At 39.7% G+C, this 16,951-nt stretch overlaps 2 protein-coding genes across 3 annotated transcripts; one reads left to right on the forward strand and one right to left on the reverse strand.

Moving 5' to 3' along the window:
* The first annotated feature begins 8,624 nt into the window (after positions 1–8,624).
* LOC115735379 lies at positions 8,625–10,824 on the forward strand. The gene is made up of 2 exons (XM_030666603.2): positions 8,625–9,705; positions 10,086–10,824. Exons 1-2 carry the CDS (start codon positions 9,094–9,096, stop codon positions 10,635–10,637), a joined length of 1,164 nt encoding a protein of 387 aa, XP_030522463.2. The 5' UTR covers positions 8,625–9,093; the 3' UTR covers positions 10,638–10,824.
* Positions 10,825–11,118: 294 nt separating this feature from the next.
* On the reverse strand, positions 11,119–16,307 carry LOC115735499 (F-box protein At2g26850). 2 transcript variants are annotated; one of them, XM_030666763.2, is made up of 5 exons: positions 14,443–16,300; positions 14,255–14,334; positions 13,892–14,070; positions 13,303–13,377; positions 11,119–11,629 (listed from the first exon to the last, which is right to left on the reverse strand). In XM_030666763.2, exons 1-5 carry the CDS (start codon positions 15,106–15,108, stop codon positions 11,442–11,444), a joined length of 1,188 nt encoding a protein of 395 aa, XP_030522623.1. In that variant the 5' UTR covers positions 15,109–16,300; the 3' UTR covers positions 11,119–11,441. The 2 variants fall into 2 exon arrangements, with proteins under 2 accessions (XP_030522623.1, XP_048139268.1); XM_048283311.1 differs by lacking the exon at positions 13,303–13,377 and having other exon boundaries at positions 14,443–16,307.
* Positions 16,308–16,951: the final 644 nt, after the last annotated feature.

Raw genomic sequence — 16,951 nt, forward strand, 5'->3', positions numbered from 1 at the left:
TTGTTAAAAAATTTCTCAAAGAAGTAGGAATTTGTGGGAGACAAAGGTTAGGCAGTCAATTTGGTCATACCACACAAGGTCAAGTACAGCATAAGTCATACAAGCACAGAAATGGACGGTACAGCAAAAGTCATACAAGCACAGATGGACCCGAATTCATTAGTATGGAACATTCTCTATTCCAAGTGAAATCCCTAGTATATGAAAGGGTGAAAAAGTGCTTTCGTTGTTGTGGAATAAGAAGCTTTCATATTTTAATGCATGTATTTAATTTATTCAGAGCTATTAGAGCAAAGACAAACTTTGAATAGTAGATATGACCTTCAAATAGTATGGCTCATGATATACATAACTCGGCAAATCCACAGTGACATGGTAATGAAACTCAAAAGAATGTTATTCCCAGTGATCGTGAAGTCAATAAACCAGGGTTAACAAGTTAATTTGAATAAGGAAATACCGGTTAAGTCATCTTATGCTTCGTTTGGTCGTCTAGATAAGACTGGATAGAATAGGATATAAAATTCAGGACCATTGTTTGGTCAATCATAGTAATAAAATCGAATATTTCACATTTTATGATGTCCATTGTTTGATTTAAATGGCATATCATTTTAAAGAAACCTAGAATTTGCACAAATAGAGATCCTAAGAATCTCTCACGACTCTTTTGCCTATTTCATTTCCATTTACTTCCTCTCTTTTTTTAAATTATTTTATTTCTTTCATTTTTTTTCCTTTCCATCATTCTCTAATAAAATTTTATTAAATAATAAACTTTACTAAAATACCTAGACATGTAACAAATATAAATGTTGAATACATATTTATATATTGAATTCATATTATAAGATATAAAGAAAATAGGAATAAATAAACTATACATATTTTTGTTACTTTTTTGTTATTTTGAAATTTTTATATTAGAATTCTAATATTACCTATACTAAAATGATATTTTAATTTTATAAATTAAGAAGTATGTTATTAGAGAAAAATATATTATATATTATCTTAATTTAATTAATTTAAGAAGTTTGTTATTCGAGAAAAATAACTTTTATGACAAGGATATTAGAAATTCTATCCTCATTTATCCCACCTCCTTGGGATATTTTTATCCCGACTATATTCTTCTTATATTTGAATTTATCACGTCATGAGCAGACACGAAACACAGGATATGATAAATTTTGTCATATCCTGAATTTTATCATGGCTACCCAATGTAACCTAAAAGTAATCGTGGGGAGAAGAACAGTATAAATATCAAAAGTTGTGTACATCGATCACTTTGATGCCAAAAGTTTCATCCAGATTTCCTAAGTGTCAATTTTTTTTTTTTAACGATCGTTTGAGTGTCAACTCCAATATGCCTTGTCGGAAATCCGACGTGGCCTTATTTATTAATAAGTGAGGTTGACGTGGCTCGCCAGAGAGTTCACTTAGCATCTTAAGGTTGAACGGCGTCATTCAAGCCCTCTTTCTTCAAATAAGACCCCTCAATCGGCCAACTCAAGAGAATCCCCAATTTCAAACCCTAACCCCAATATTGGTTTGCCAAAAAAAAAAGTTCACAATTCAAACTTGCAAATGGGGGGTAGATGCTTCAGCAACAGCTCAAACCCTAACCCCAATTCTTCTCGAAGCGAAGAAGAAGATGAATGTTATTATTATTGGTGGTTACCGAGTTCAATAAGAATATCTTGGACTCGGTTGAACTCGAGGAGATGATTCAATGGATGCACTGGGTATAGAAGGCTCGAAGTGCAAATATTTCACATGGGTCAATGAGCAATTCTCCAAACGAGCAGTAGAGGTGATATTGAAGCTTTTTGAAAGACGATATCAACATCTATCTACATTAGTGGACAAGTTAGAAGATGTTGGGTTAATGCAAGCTGCAATGAAAGCTTTAGCATCTTTGGCCAACCATTTGAATAAGGAAGTTTCAAGCGTGAAAATTGAAAAAATGTATTTTCGAGCGTTGATTGTCTTGTTGTTACGTTATGCAGCCTATTTCATGGGCAAATGTAAAGTGACCGACTAGAATAAGTTTCTCGATCTATCATAGTTGAAAATGAGAGGAATATGTTCTTGTGAAGGGTAATGTGTAACTATAGTTGTGTTATTGGTTTGCTGCGATTTTTGCATGAAACAAGAGTTTGCAACAATCTATGTTTGGAAATGAGAGACTGAAATTCATTGGTTGTGCTCATTTACAAGCTCTGTCACTTGGTTGTGTATGGTGACCTTAATTTGCTTAGTTTCTAAATGAGATGTTATGTCAGTACTTACTAATTTCATGCAAATTTTACTGCAATGTTTGCTGCAAACGCTAGTCAAATGAAAGAGTTGGTGGTTTGCTGAAAGTGGTCAATTTAGTGCTACTCGTCCTTAAAACATGAACATTTTAGTGCCAAGTTTTTATTGAAGTGATCGTTTGAAGTGATCACTTGATTGCCAAGTTTTTATCAAAATGATCACTTCAATACCAAGTTTCCATTAAAATGTTCACTTAAGTGCTAGTGGTAGTTAAATAATGATCACTCCAGTAGCACTTATACCTACAATACACCGGAACATGCGGGGTCCACTCGTACTAGTCGTATCACTTCAGCGGGTACAAGGTGCAAGCACCAGCAATTGTTGGTTCTTGGTGTAGCTCTAGCCGCAAACACCAACAATTGATGGTGCGGTTCCATCTGCAAGCACAAATAACCTCACCAAGCACAAACAACACCTGCACTAGCCAAAAAATATCCCGCCAATCACCAGCGACATAATATTAACCCAGGAGAAATATGAGAACTTGTAGCCAAAACAACACAACAAAAAAATGGGAATTGATACAGACTTCATTGCCATTAACATTCAACCGGTCCTTTACATACAAAAACATCCATAAGTTAAGGTCCACCTCCCACCAATATGTCAACAACAAAAAAAATCAGCAACAACCCCATCGGTGAAGCTTGTCATCCAAACAAAACAAATAAAGGCTACATCCAGCATATTAAACTCAGTCAATCTGCACCAACCCTCGGTTTTTTTCCTTTTGATGGCTTTTTGGCTTGATTCATGTTCCTTGCACTCTTTCTAACCCATCATGCGGGTTCTTCAACTTCTTCAACTGGTGTAGGTTCTTGAATTGGTGTAGGTTCTTTGGGCGCCCTTCTTGTCCCCCGCACCTTCTTCATACCAACTCTAGTTGGTGGCTATTTTAGAGATGCACCTAATTTCATCTTCTTTGAAGTACTCTTCTTTGGAACAACACTTGACTCTTGAGTTGGGCCACCTTGAAAGATAAATACCTCAAAACTTTTCCCAAGCTACAACAACAATCATATGGTCAACAATATGAAACACCATAATTTAAATGCATGAGTCTTGCAACACTAACATGTAAAATAGTCATTTTAGTACGTTCATCTATATAAAGGCCATAACCATATTACCTTATCCTTGTCCCAAGAGCCCCTCTTATTTGTTGTGGTGCCTTACTATCAGCAACGCGAGTAGTTAATCTTCTTGTCACATAAGAAAGACATGACAAAGTTAAAAATCAGTCCATAAATAAAACAAACACAAAATAAATAATTGTACAATTTACTGGATATTTTATCCTCCTCATTTGTTCAATTGTCGACTCAGTTATTGGCCCCGTAGATAGCCCTCGAGCAAGCCCTTCCGTTGGCCCTAAAGCTGGCCCATCAATAGGCCCTTGAGCTACGGCTGCCCTTGCACTTGGCCCTTTAGTTGGGCCTTTAGCTAGCTGTTGTTGTTGATATTACTTCTTCAATTCACAACCTTTCTTATTGTGCACTTCCACAACAATCCTTCCTTAGAAGTTTCCTCGCTTGCACAATTGAAATTAGTCTCGAAAAAATGCCTTTACAACTTCCCAAAAAAGAGAACTTGGGCTGATTCGAAAGTCGAAAGACAATTTCTTTGAATAATAATCAACAGTAACATGATATGTTGATAGCTAATCCATCCCTAGAATAACATTGAAATCCCGTATATCTAACAACACCAAATCTCCAAGCATTTCCACATTATCAATTCGGAACATACACTTTTTGAACACACAATCAACAATCAAGAAATTACTAATAGGAGTATCAACATGCAATTCATATTCAAGAGGGTTATGTAGCACTTAAAATTTATTTGCAAATTCAATAGAAATGAAGAAATGTGTAATACCAGAGTCAAATAATGCATAAGCACACCACGAAGCAATTGAGATATTACTTGCAACGATGGTGTTGGAAGTCGTTGCATCCTCTTTAATCATAGCAAAAACTTTCCCGGTTACCTTCTATCGTTATTGACTTTATTGGGGCCTACCAGCTAAAGAGGCTATCTTCCTCATAGAGCAAGTACGTGCTATATGCCAAGCTGCCCACATACGAAACATACTCTACCATCCGCAGGTACACTCGTCTAAGTGGGACAATCGCGCGCCATATATCCCATATTTTCACAAATAAAATATGCTCATGTCTTGCAATAACAAGGACTGCCATGATGTCTCCCACATGTAGTGCAAATGCTTGAATAGCTTGGCTCTTCTGCTTTCCAAGCTTGCTAATGCCTCTTTGTCTAATGTTACCACTTGCTCGACTTTCCTAGAAATGAGTGAATTTCGACCTCTTATACGGAAGAGCACCTTGTGTGCCACTTCTAGAAATCTCACGTTCAATCTTAATTGCTCGTTCGAGCATGTCTTTATAAGTTGGTAGTGAAAGAGACACAAGTGCAAAATGAATCTCGGGTCGGAGTCCTCTCACAACATGTTTAGCCTTTTCCCCTTCATCGCCCACTAGATGCCCCAAAAATCTACTCCTCCGGTCGAAGCGGCATGCATACTCTAGAACAGTAGAGTCACCTTGTGATCTATGTAGAAAATCATTCTTCATCCGCACTTGGAACGACTGTGGAAAGAATTAGGTATTGAAAATTTCTTTGAGGTCTTTCCAAGAAATAGCAATATCTTCGTCTCCAAGGGCAAACCTCATTCTCTCCCACCAATATTTGTCTTCACATTCTAAATATTTGGTAGCAAAGTCAACCCTCCTCTTCTTGGGAACCCCTTCAATTCTAAAGATCCCCTCTATCTTCCTAGTCCAACACTTCGCCGCAAGGGAATCATTTTTTTCCATCATAAGTGGGTAGATTCACATTTCTAAACTGGGCAAAGGTGTATCCTCTATCATGCACGGGTTCGACAACTCCAGCTATATTGTCTTGGGCCCTTGCTACTGTCTCTCCTCTCTTTATTCCTGCGAATTAGCTTTTGTATCCTCTCCTCCTCTTGTCGAATGCCTTCCTCTAAAACCTCAAGGCACATTCCCGAAATCGAAGTTAATAGCTCTCTTGCTCCTATTGTTCTTGCGGTAATTGACGAGCGGTTTTGAGTTAGCACTCATGGTTACCTGAATCTAAGAATGAAACAAAACTATACATTAGTGTCTCTTAGGTTAACACATTAAAATCTATAACACTATCTCACAACGTCCCATAACTATCTATAGAGACCATAACATACGCTCCGATACCAACAAATATCACACATCAAATCTACTATAACAGCGGCCATGACACGGGTGCCCTTCCTAAAAAAGACGCAACCTCAACATAACAAAAAAATCAACTTAATATCAAAAATATACATCCATATATATACTTGATAAAGAGGTCTTTTGGTTGCAAAATCAGAGCTTTCTACTAAACCATCAAAAGATATATTTACATATCCATCAAAAGACGTACACATATCTCTACCCAAAGGATGTACACCTCTAACAATAACTCAAAGGGCTCACTCACAACTCATACCCAATGCTCCCACTAACAAAAATGTCATCTGCTAACGATCGCTCACGTCCTATTTGCAACTCGCTAAACCCGAAAGACAAGAAAAATGAAAGGGGTGAGTTAACACGACTTAGTGAGTAATACATTTCTTCTAAGCGGATCGAAAAATCACTATGCACATTTAATACACAAAAAATAACTCATTTATACTAAACTCGGTACATATCAAACATTTACAACTAAAACGAGTTATATACTACCTTAACGTAACATATTCATAGCAAAAGTATTCATTTCAAATCATAACATCATAGTACATATCAATGGTCTAACACATTGACCTATCTCATCAAAACACGTGTCAATAGTTTATCCATTGACCAATCTCATACTCAAGATTCTAACCATCATCATGAATAATGCCCGTGACAAAAAAGCTATCAAGATTCCCCCCTTAGCAAGTTTTTCACTTATGATGTCGGTGGTTGGGCCCACAAGGACATCCTAAACTAGTATGTGCATATACTCACAAACCCTTCACAACAATCTTGAGCACCACAAACTCACAACAACATCATTCTCATAAACCAGAATTTACATCACAACCAACTTGAAACTAGTAGCACAAATCGATCACAAATCGTCTCAAATAAACAAAACGACAGTAAATCTTTCATCCTATTTTATGCAACAAAAATGCTCTAAACACCGCTTTTACTTTTTTTTCAAAAGGAACAAATCATATGATAAACTCATATTATACACTCTTTTCATTTTCAAAAAACATGAGTTTACATAAGTCAAAAAAGAAATAATATCACTCACTTGATAACACCAAAATCAACCCACAAGAGTCACCCGAGCTGAAGCACACTTATTTAATGATAAAACGACAACAACGCGCCAACGGAAGCTCGCCCATAGCAGAAATCCATTGATTTCCGCTATGGATAGCTTGCACGCTAAACTCTCTTAGGCCATAACTTCTCCACCGAGCTCCGTTTTGTCTTATAGTCCAAACGAAGCTTATTCGACATACTATAAAAGTGCTACCATGATCAATCCCAAAAGACAATTGAAAATCGAAAATATCAACCCTCGAAGTATACTGTTCGCGTAGTACAACAGCGCACCTGATTTAAAAAGCTCATTTCGGCAAACCGAAAGTATCAAATTAAGATCCATCAAATCCCATGGCTTCACAACATTCTAAAATTTCATTGTTTAAAAAAAAAAAAAAAAGAACGTAGCCAAATGACCAAGCAATCGGATGCAAAAACTCAGATTTGAACAAAATTCGAAATGGTGCCCTAAATCTGAAAATTTCCTCTATTTAGACAAATAAGGGCTTCGATTCTTATTCGATTCGACCAAAATCCGAAATTGTGTCCTAAATCCGAAAATTTCCTCTATTTAGACAAATAAGGGCTTTGATTCTGACCCGGCATAGCAAGACCAGGTCGATTTAGCTCGTTGTGGCGTTCGGATCGTGAGAGTGCCAAGTCTCTGTCTCTCTCTCATTGTCCCCGTCGATGGCCACCCTCATCTAGTGAAGTGGAAAAGAACGGTTGAGGCTAGGATACGGGCTTGACTTAAAGAAATAAAAATGGGCTCAATTGTCAAATTTCGTGGCCCACATGTCACACCAATGCTACAACTAAGGAAAAAAGGTATTAGCTATTGGGACCACAACGCAAAAAGGACGGAAAATTCACGTGGAGATCCCCACAATCGCACTAATTTCTTAAACAATAACTTAGCAAGCCCAAAATTTTCATATGGAATGTCCCCACCAAGCAACAAAGCCTAATAATTTCTCTCAAAGGCACTGTCGTTTAATAGACAGAAAGCAAGAGACTTCAAAGCAACAAAGACTCCTCATTTTTGGCATGGATGTCCCCACCAAGCTCAACTTTTCTGCGCAATTCGTCCATATCGTCCCCACACATTCACCAACAGCGAGCGACGGAGCCCTAATTTTGCTCTGCCTACTAGAGCCCTAGTTTTTCTCATCGTAAGAGCCCTAATTATTCCCCCCCTCTAGTAAATTTCGCGAGCAACAAGGGGAGGTTACAAACCTAACAGCAACGGTGAGCGACGGATTGCAACCCCAAGTTAGGGCAAACAAGCGACGGGACTGTGAAGGAAAAAGCCATTACGGTCGCGATAGAAGGAAAATCTCACGTCCTTATTCTGTTATTGTGCTCTGTGCGACGTCGTTCTTGATTCTTATGGCGCGAGGTCGTTTTTTTTTTTTTTATTGATCTGAGAAAGAGAACGACGCCGTTTTGTGGGACGTGGTGCCACGTTGGAAGGAACAGCGTGTTCTCTAAAGTCCATCAGTGTCGTTCTCTAAAGTCCACGTGGATGGGTCTTTTATAAAAAAAAAATGCCAGCTCAGCCAAAAAATTTAATTGAAATGCCACATATTAATTTTGGCCGAAATTTCTCGCTAGAGGCACCAAAGCTATCGTTTTATCTCCGATTTGACACTTAAATGATCCGGCCAAAACTTTTGGTGTTAAAGTGATCTTCGTACACGCCTTTTGGCACTTATACTGTCCTTCTTTCGGTAATTGTGATTTGGGATTGAATCGGCACAATTACAATATGTTTATAACTTTTTTGGTAATTTTTCTTGTACTTGTGTAATCGTGATTTGGGCAATGTAAAGACTGGTTTTTGAATGTTTGATGTTCTTGTAACGGGTAAACATCACCGGGCTTCATTCGATGTCATCGTACGCTGAGAGGAATATTTTGTTTTTGCATGTTTAACGTTCTTGTAGCGGGCAAACATCACCGGGCTTCATTCGATGTCATCTTACGCTGAGAGGAATCTTCATGCTTGTTTGCTTCTGTGGACGCCTGGCCTGATTATAGTAATAGTCTAGGAAAGAAACATTCCGTTGACCGTTGACCCTTTCTTCCACTCCTAGGATAAGTGTCCACCATGAATATTAACATTACAAAGTTGAGAATCAAACGCATATTGTTCCATATACAATAACCAAAACTGACCAACCAACAGTATGAGACAAATATCCAGTCACTGAAGACAACCTTTTTATCTTCTGAGTGAATAAGGATACATCTTCGGCTTTCGAGTTCCGTGAATTGACCTGAAATTTCCGATTTCTTTAGCCGTTAATCAGGTCGAAGCTTTGAACATTGTTTTGTCAGTTGAAGCAAGAGACGATCCCTATATGTCACTGCAACGTTTTCTTGATTTTCAGGAGTATTAAGGCATTCCAGAGAAGACTTGATATCGATGGCGTCTCTTTTTCCGAATGATTCGGGCTTTTCCCATGTGAGTGCACCCGCCAGTCCTGATGCGCCGAGAGTGACCAATGCCTCGTTGTTCTACAGCACGCCGGCTAGTCCCTGCAGAGAGAATGAGTATCCTCCATACAATCTTGATGCCGGAAAATTAGACCCGATAGGGTCATGTGACCAGACGAGCTCGGATTCTGATCTGGACTTCGAGTTCAAGACGAGTTGGGGGTGTGTTATCGACACGGACGAATTTATCAAGAGCCAGGACCTCGAGTCCCCGCTCCATAAGAAGTCAAGGCCAAGGGGTGACTCACTCCCTTCAATGGCATTTGCTGATGAGCTCTTCTGTGATGGGAAAGTGATGCCTCTGAAGCCTCCACCTTGTTCCTATTATGAGAGCAAGAACGGAAATCAGAGTCCTATCGGTTCACCTTCACCGAGGTCCCTGAGATCAGGCTTTAAGGTCTCGTTCCAGCGCAGGAGCCGGTGGAACGACGATTTCGACCCGTTCATTGTGGCACTGGAGAATGTCAAGGGAGACAGCAGGGCAAGAAGGACAACACAGGCTAACGATCACAGGCGGACCAGGTCGCTCTCACCATTCAGGGTTAGTCCGTTTTATGTGGAAGTTGAATTATCAAAGTTGCTAGTAACTTCTAAGAAAACTGGCAGATCACCGAGGTGGGCTCCTCATAGGACTTGTCCTTGTTCTGACGTGCCTGGGAACCAAATATAGCGAAGTGGGACAATATGCAGCAAGCTGTAACACCAGTAACCGGTCACTACGTCGTTCAGTCAACATTCAATCTTCCCACTGAATAATTAGAGTCGGGGGAAGAGGATAGGTTCTCGACATTGTGAGATTGTATGACATCCGAAGGAAATTGCAGTCTTAGGATTCCCTCGATAAGTCTATATGAATACAGTTGTGATTGCAGTCTCTTGGTATTTCTGACTCTCATCATGAATTTCCTATACGATTTGCAGGGCTTCAAAGCCGAGAGTCCACGGAGGTCCACCGACTTGAGGGGGAGGAACCACCAGGAAAATGAGCGAGAAACACCTCGAGCACCTGTAAAACCACTGGTCGAGCCACTGGACCACGCCAATCCACCCTTTTCCAAATGGGTGCCTAACCAAAGAAAACAAGCCAGTCTTCAACAACTCGACCAAAATCCCATACAGAGCCCAAAACAACGGGAACCCCACGGCAAAGTTGAGGAGGGCCAGAGAGAAAATGGAGAGTGCATTGTGAGGGAGAGTAAGAGGCAAAGGATCAGGAGGTTTCTGCTGAGGACTACGTCGTCGTCGTGCGATGGAACAAAAGAAGGCGACGAAAAGGTGAAAGCTAACTGGAGGGCCAAGGTCAGTATCCTGAGAAGGTTGAGCTTTGAGTCAACTGGAAGTGGGGGAGCGACACCTCAGAATGATGAGCAGAGAAGAGTGCCATCAGTGGCTAAGATGACACTTGTACAGTACAGGCCAAGGCTGTTCCTTTGTTTGGGTTTTGGTCTGAAAAGAAGGTCAAGGTATATATAGTCGTTTTGAGTTCAGGTTGGCGCAAACTGGGAGGAATTCATGGTGAGATCATGCAGTTTTTGTACACTTTGGAATTTGGATGGTCATGTCAACTCACCCACAGTTCTAGTCACTAAATGTTTATATCGATTTCATTACTGTGCCCTCCTTTGTTGATGTGAAAAGAATTGAAAGGTGGGATTTTTTTCAAGTTGTCCCAAGACTCCAAAATTTGCAAATTGCTGTTGTCTTCAGAACTTTAAAGTTCTTGTATGTTGACTAGTGGAACTGTTTATCTCTGTCAAAATAGCATGGACATTGGTATATACATACCGTCCGCTATCGCATCGTACCCCATTACGTAATTACCGACCCGCTTCCTTCAATTTTCACGGTATGGGCACGACGATATGTAAGTGTGCCACAATGTAACCAGTAGTTTTTCACCATAGCAGCCGGTAATGTGCTGCACTGACCAAATATATGCAACCACAGGTATCAATTCATCGAACTATGGCGGGTTTCAATTTATCAATTATGTTGTTTACACTATTGTAAGTATGGTACATCGAATTTCAATCAATGGGAGGCAATTCACATGAATCATCATCTGGACCACGGACTAATCCTCCCACAAATAAATTAGACCAAAGGATGAATATATGAATGGAATTTCGGAGGCCGCCTCGAGTAACACGGTCAAAAGCTTGTCAGAGTCTGTGCAAGTCGCTTCGACCTAGCAGAAAATAATTAAAACCATAATCTTTGCTCTGACTTTTGAATTGGGACAGATCAATTAGCTTTAATAGGAGACTTCATACAAACCTACTCCAGTACTTCCGTTGGCCACAGAATCTTCCACATTGAAATCTCTCTCTCGTTTTTAAGCTTTCTGATTCCTCCATAAAAACCGTCTGCTTCATTTCCCTCCTCCCCATGGTTTCTCCTATTTATGGCTGTATGTCTCCACCGCGAACCTGGGGCATACTGTCTGAACTCCAGTATCACCGTGCCTGTCAACAAAAATAACCATCTCATTATTGGCCTACTCTGACAAAATGTGTGAGCATGCATCTACCATAGCTCATCATGCATGAGGCTTCTCCCTTCAACTAGTCCTAGAAAAAACCAGAGCAGTAAAACCCATGAACTTAGTATTCATCGGCTTTTGACAGATCAATGTATCTACAACTACTTCCCCAAGCTGCAGTCAAACGGGGGCTTGAATGCAAACAAGCAACAGCTTCTATTCATGCTTTAGATAGCTACATCCAGCTAGAAACAATTTCCATCTAATTATAGTGACGATTTAAAAAGTTTTAATCATCAAGCATCTGCAAAGGATAGATCATCTATGTTGATTATTAACTAAACAATATATATGCTAAAGGAGATTATGAGGCAAAAATTTTAGGTCCGCTCCGATATCGGGAAAATTTACATGAAAGTAACTGTTTAGGACATTTACTATCAAAACCTTTTAAATTCCCTAGAGGCACTCAAATTCGAGAAGAAAATAAATTCTTAGACGCACTGACAAGGTCAGATCAATGTATACCATGGATAAAGGTACAGGAGATTTTTTTTTTTTTACTTTTCCCTGTTCCTTGTGGCTCTAATTTGACTTTTATTTAATGCAGAATAACTGAGAAAGTAGAAAACCTATACATATTAACCTGTCAAACTATGTGTAATTTTTGCTTAAAAAAGTCTCAATCCGTGACACCCCTATGCTATTCACCAAAGCACTTGAATCTCAATATGACAAATAAAAATGTTCGATGAAAAGATTAGTTACGACTAATCACGATCATATAGAAGTTCAAACAAAGAATAGTAACTTTAACATTAGTGGAGAACTCACTGTAACTTAAAGTTGTGGACAAGGGCCTCACTCAATTATGATATAAAGTGAAAAAGGTCCCTGTTCTAGAAGCGCATAAGCCGCTTAAAGTGCCTCATCTGTTTCTTGTCCACCACGTATGCATGTCAATTATGGATGTGGCAAAGGAAAGAGGGACCATTCTGCTTTTCCATTATCATGGGGCACATCTAGGATATAGAATAGGTGAAGCAACATGAAATGCTGGGTAGCTCAGAAGAACTTTAAAAAAAAAAGTTTAAAATGATTTGCTAAGCTTAGAATAAATATTGGAACCCCACAATGCCATAAGAATCCAACCTTGGCCAGAGAAAGAGCCAAAAGGGAATATTGAGCAACTTCAATATGGTCGGCCTTAATTATTCCTCTCAGACAAATCTTATCACGTTGTTGGTGAAAAGCATAACATCTTGACAAGGAGTAGTCCTGGGGACCAACGAGAATGAAACAAGAAGCGGTCCATACTGTGGAAAAATGGTCTTGCCAAGGACCAAAGACAAAGCAGATGTCCATTAACTGAAAGGAAAATGCACTTTCTTATGATCCACAAATCAAAAGGTGTTGACTTTGTGTTTCAAGAATGAACACGTCAAATTTGTTCGTGATGCTAGTTGGCTGATTAGCTGAGAAGTTGGTCCTCTACATGCTACTCCAATGGTTGTGACCGTTCAGAAGAAAGATGCATCCATCACCAATCACAATTTGATTCCCCTATTCGTCATATTTTGCTCACATTTACAGGCATCGAACCCCATAATTTGAATAGTTTATCTGACTGAGTTGTAAGTGAAATCAATAACTGACCACTATTGTGACATCGGCAGTAGTTCACGTTGCCATCACATGACTCCAAGTGACCAACAACACCATACCACCAACCTGAAATAGCCATGATACATCAGAACAAATAGTCAATCTACATTATCAAGTTCAAATAACTTTCATCATGTAAGTCATACCCAGCAGCCACCATTCTAAAAACAATTTCATCGTGATATAGGTAACTAACAAGCCTTTCTCCACCTCTGACAGGCTAACTATGTAGTTCAACCAGCAAGCCATTACTGGAGTAGTGGAATCTAGGTTATAAAATTAGGCGTGGATAACTCTCTTTGTAAGTCAATGGTCATGAGATACTGAACAGGTCATTCTTTGATGAAAATCATACCAGCGGCAAAAATTATTCTGGCTTTTATCTCAATAAAATGAAAATGGGACATATCGAAGATAGTAAGGGACATTATAGAATATTTCTGAGTACACTTAGTAATTGCTTCCTTTTACTTGCATTTTGAAATGAAAAATGCTTGGACAAACACGAGCAAGGAATCGAAGAAGAGAATGGATCACAAAAATGAAGCAAAAACTGAGGGAATTAGCTAATCAGACATACCATAAGGAAATTCTTTGTTTCTCCTCCACTGAATTTCAATGTGGTCACCAGGCTGTAGGTCATTCAGACAGTCGGAAATGTGAAGATCGTGTGGAGGAGTATCAACAGGTTGTGCCCTCAGTCTATCCCATGTGACATTACTTTCTATTGCACCTGCTCTCCTTCCATGAGGTGGGTATCTGCATAGTCAGACAATTAGACATTAGATGAGAAAAGATCAAGATGCACATGCCGATCCTCGTCGGACAGATTGCTATTCGAAACAGGAAAAGATCAGGAGTATAAGCTAAATACATCTCTTTTTAGTACATGAGTTAAATTGATGAGCATGTTTCAGGGAAGACAAGAATATCATCCACTTGCCTGGCTTGGAAGGTGTCGGTTCGAGAGTCATAACTAAGCTTAGCATCGTAGCAAGACAACATAAATCCCACATGACCATTCTGCAGAATGCATAAAACATACTTTGTTATGGTAAGAAAACAAGGGAATAAACTTAAGAGAAGCTACTGAAATTGCATAGCTGGAAATTATTTGTTTTGTATATGTACCTCACGGTTGTAAACCTGAGCAGGGAAACAGAACTTGCCAGTCTCAAGAGCAAGATACCAAGACATGATTGAATCAGCTGGAGGGGGAATCCTCTGCTTTTCACTGTTATCAAGTTTTGATTTAGTCCATGATAAAGGCCAAATAGCAAATAGGAGCCTCACAAGCCCCTTTTGTTTGCCTTGTTTGAGATTGCAAATCTCCCTCCTACTAGCGATGTACCTCTTCCACTCCCGATATGCAGCTGGACCAATGACTCTGCCCCATTTTTGCTTCATGTGACTTTCCCAAAGGTGGTCACTTATACACCTATTCCTCAAATAACTACACACACCAGCCATGCTAAAAAGTTCAGCTGGTGGAAGTCTCTCCAGTATGCATTCTAAGACCAAGTCTGGCAAATCTAATACCGACATCTCTCCGGTCTCTACATTATCTACTCTGGAAGAAAGATTACTATTGTTGATAGACATCTTGGAGCGTGTTAGAGGAATACAGCTTCTACCAAAGCTATTCATCAAACTAGAAGTGCGGAAAGCAAAGAACTCCTGATAGCTCCAGGGTGACAACAATGTCATCTCACTTGCCCATGCAGGGAGAGATTTGAGAGGGAGAGACTTCAAAAAGAGGATGAAGGAGAGGCAAGTGAACAAGAAGAAAATTAGCATCAGAAAAGGTGAACTTCCCCAAATGAGTCAAATTCAATTTCGGTATAATACGTGATAAAGGCAGGGTGAGTAGAGGACCAGGTAGTGGGAAAGGGACGATAGTTAGCAAGAGGAAACGGAATTATCTTTTCTTTCTTCAACGCACAATAATTTCATGAACGAATGGCCAAGAGGGATCTTCAAAATTGTGGGTTCTTGGTTGTCTGATGAAGCCCACCGAACCCACCAGTGGGCCTCGTCGTTGAAAGTCTGACCAAAACAAAAAGAGAGCTTCTTTTCTATCTGTTGACACCTCAAGGGACAAAACTCTTTTGTGGGCAGTTGGCTTAGCCAATCCAGAATCACAAGCTGCTCACAGCAAGTGCTTCTTGTTCTTCCTCTATGGAAAGGGTTACAAGAAATGCAGTCAAGGACACAGACACCCGAACTGCTCGAATTCAAAGGTTCAGTAGATGTTCAATGGGGTAAATTTGAAGCACAAAGAAAAAAAGAGCTATTGGCTTCTTTCAGCTATTATACGAGCTGGCTGATGAAACAAATGAATGTTTCACCGCAATCAAATGAAAGCCAGTCTAGATACAAAGGCCCAAATAGCCAAAAATCTCCCAACTTTTCAGAAGCTGGAACAGATCCGGGAGATGGATCTTCAAGCTCAATAAGGAGAACCCAACAATCTAATCAATCATGGGAAAAATCAAGGATGGCGGTGAAAGAGAGAATAATATGAGGAAGACGAGTGCTTTTGAAAGTCTGGGAGTCCCCTCACTACCCCCAGACCAGAAAATTCCTCTTCTCCTCCGCCCACAAGCTTCCCCAAACTCTCTGCTTTTCTTTCTTTTTGGCAAAACAACAAACAGTTTGTGGACAGACAAGAGGAATAGGTTGCAGAGCGAGAGAGGAAGAATGTAACGTTTTGGCTGTTCTGGGAAAAAGAGGGTGTGGACTGGGCAGGACGCCTCAACCACCTTTATCTACATATTTCCACCCACCTCGCTCGCTCTCTCTCTCTCTCTCTCTCTCTCTCTCTCTCTCTAAATGAGAGATCTTTCTTGGCCTACCCAAAAAAAGTTTCTCCTTTTCTTTGCTTAACGATGTGGCGTGAAATCAGCAAAACCAGAAGAGGAAACCGTTAACGTTAACGCACGGCTATAAGAGAGGGGTCGTTTGTACTTGGGCAAGTGTCTATATGGGTTGGTCGGTCGAAGTTCATGTTCTGTTCTTTCTTCTTCTTCTCTTTTCGGTCAGAATCATGTTCTGTTCTACACCGTGTGAGGCGGGAAATAAGCTGGTTTGACCATCCAAGATGAAACTTATCATCCGACCGTGACATTAATACATAATTTACTGATAATGCAGAGCAGAAATCCAATACATTCACTCGAGGAAATCATCAAGAAGAAGAGAGCTCAAATCCAAACTCGTCAACATATTTTATTAGACTAATTTTTAATCAAAAACTTAATCAAATGAGTTGTTGATCTACTAGAATGTATCAACTACTCAACATCGCGATATTTCAATAGTCTTGCTCACGTGTGAGGTCTGTATTAGATCCGATTTCCCCATAATTCGTCTATTCTTCTGCTGTCTCCACTTGAATCTCCATTGACGCCCCCCTTCATCCATAATATCTTTCTCAAGACCGAACAATGAAATTTGCCATTCATAGTCTCTTTCTCGCGTTGGTCACGAGATTAGAAAGATATTTACCAAACACCTGAACATATTTGGGGTGGATCCCCAATCAACGATCGGCTTTGATAATATTTGTTGAAAGTGCGCAAGAAAAGTCCGATAGTTTCATATGGGGAGATTCTTAAGAGGAAGTCTAAGTCCGAACTCG

The sequence above is a fragment of the Rhodamnia argentea genome, chromosome 8, assembly GCF_020921035.1.
Source record: "Rhodamnia argentea isolate NSW1041297 chromosome 8, ASM2092103v1, whole genome shotgun sequence".
NCBI lineage: Eukaryota > Viridiplantae > Streptophyta > Magnoliopsida > Myrtales > Myrtaceae > Rhodamnia > Rhodamnia argentea.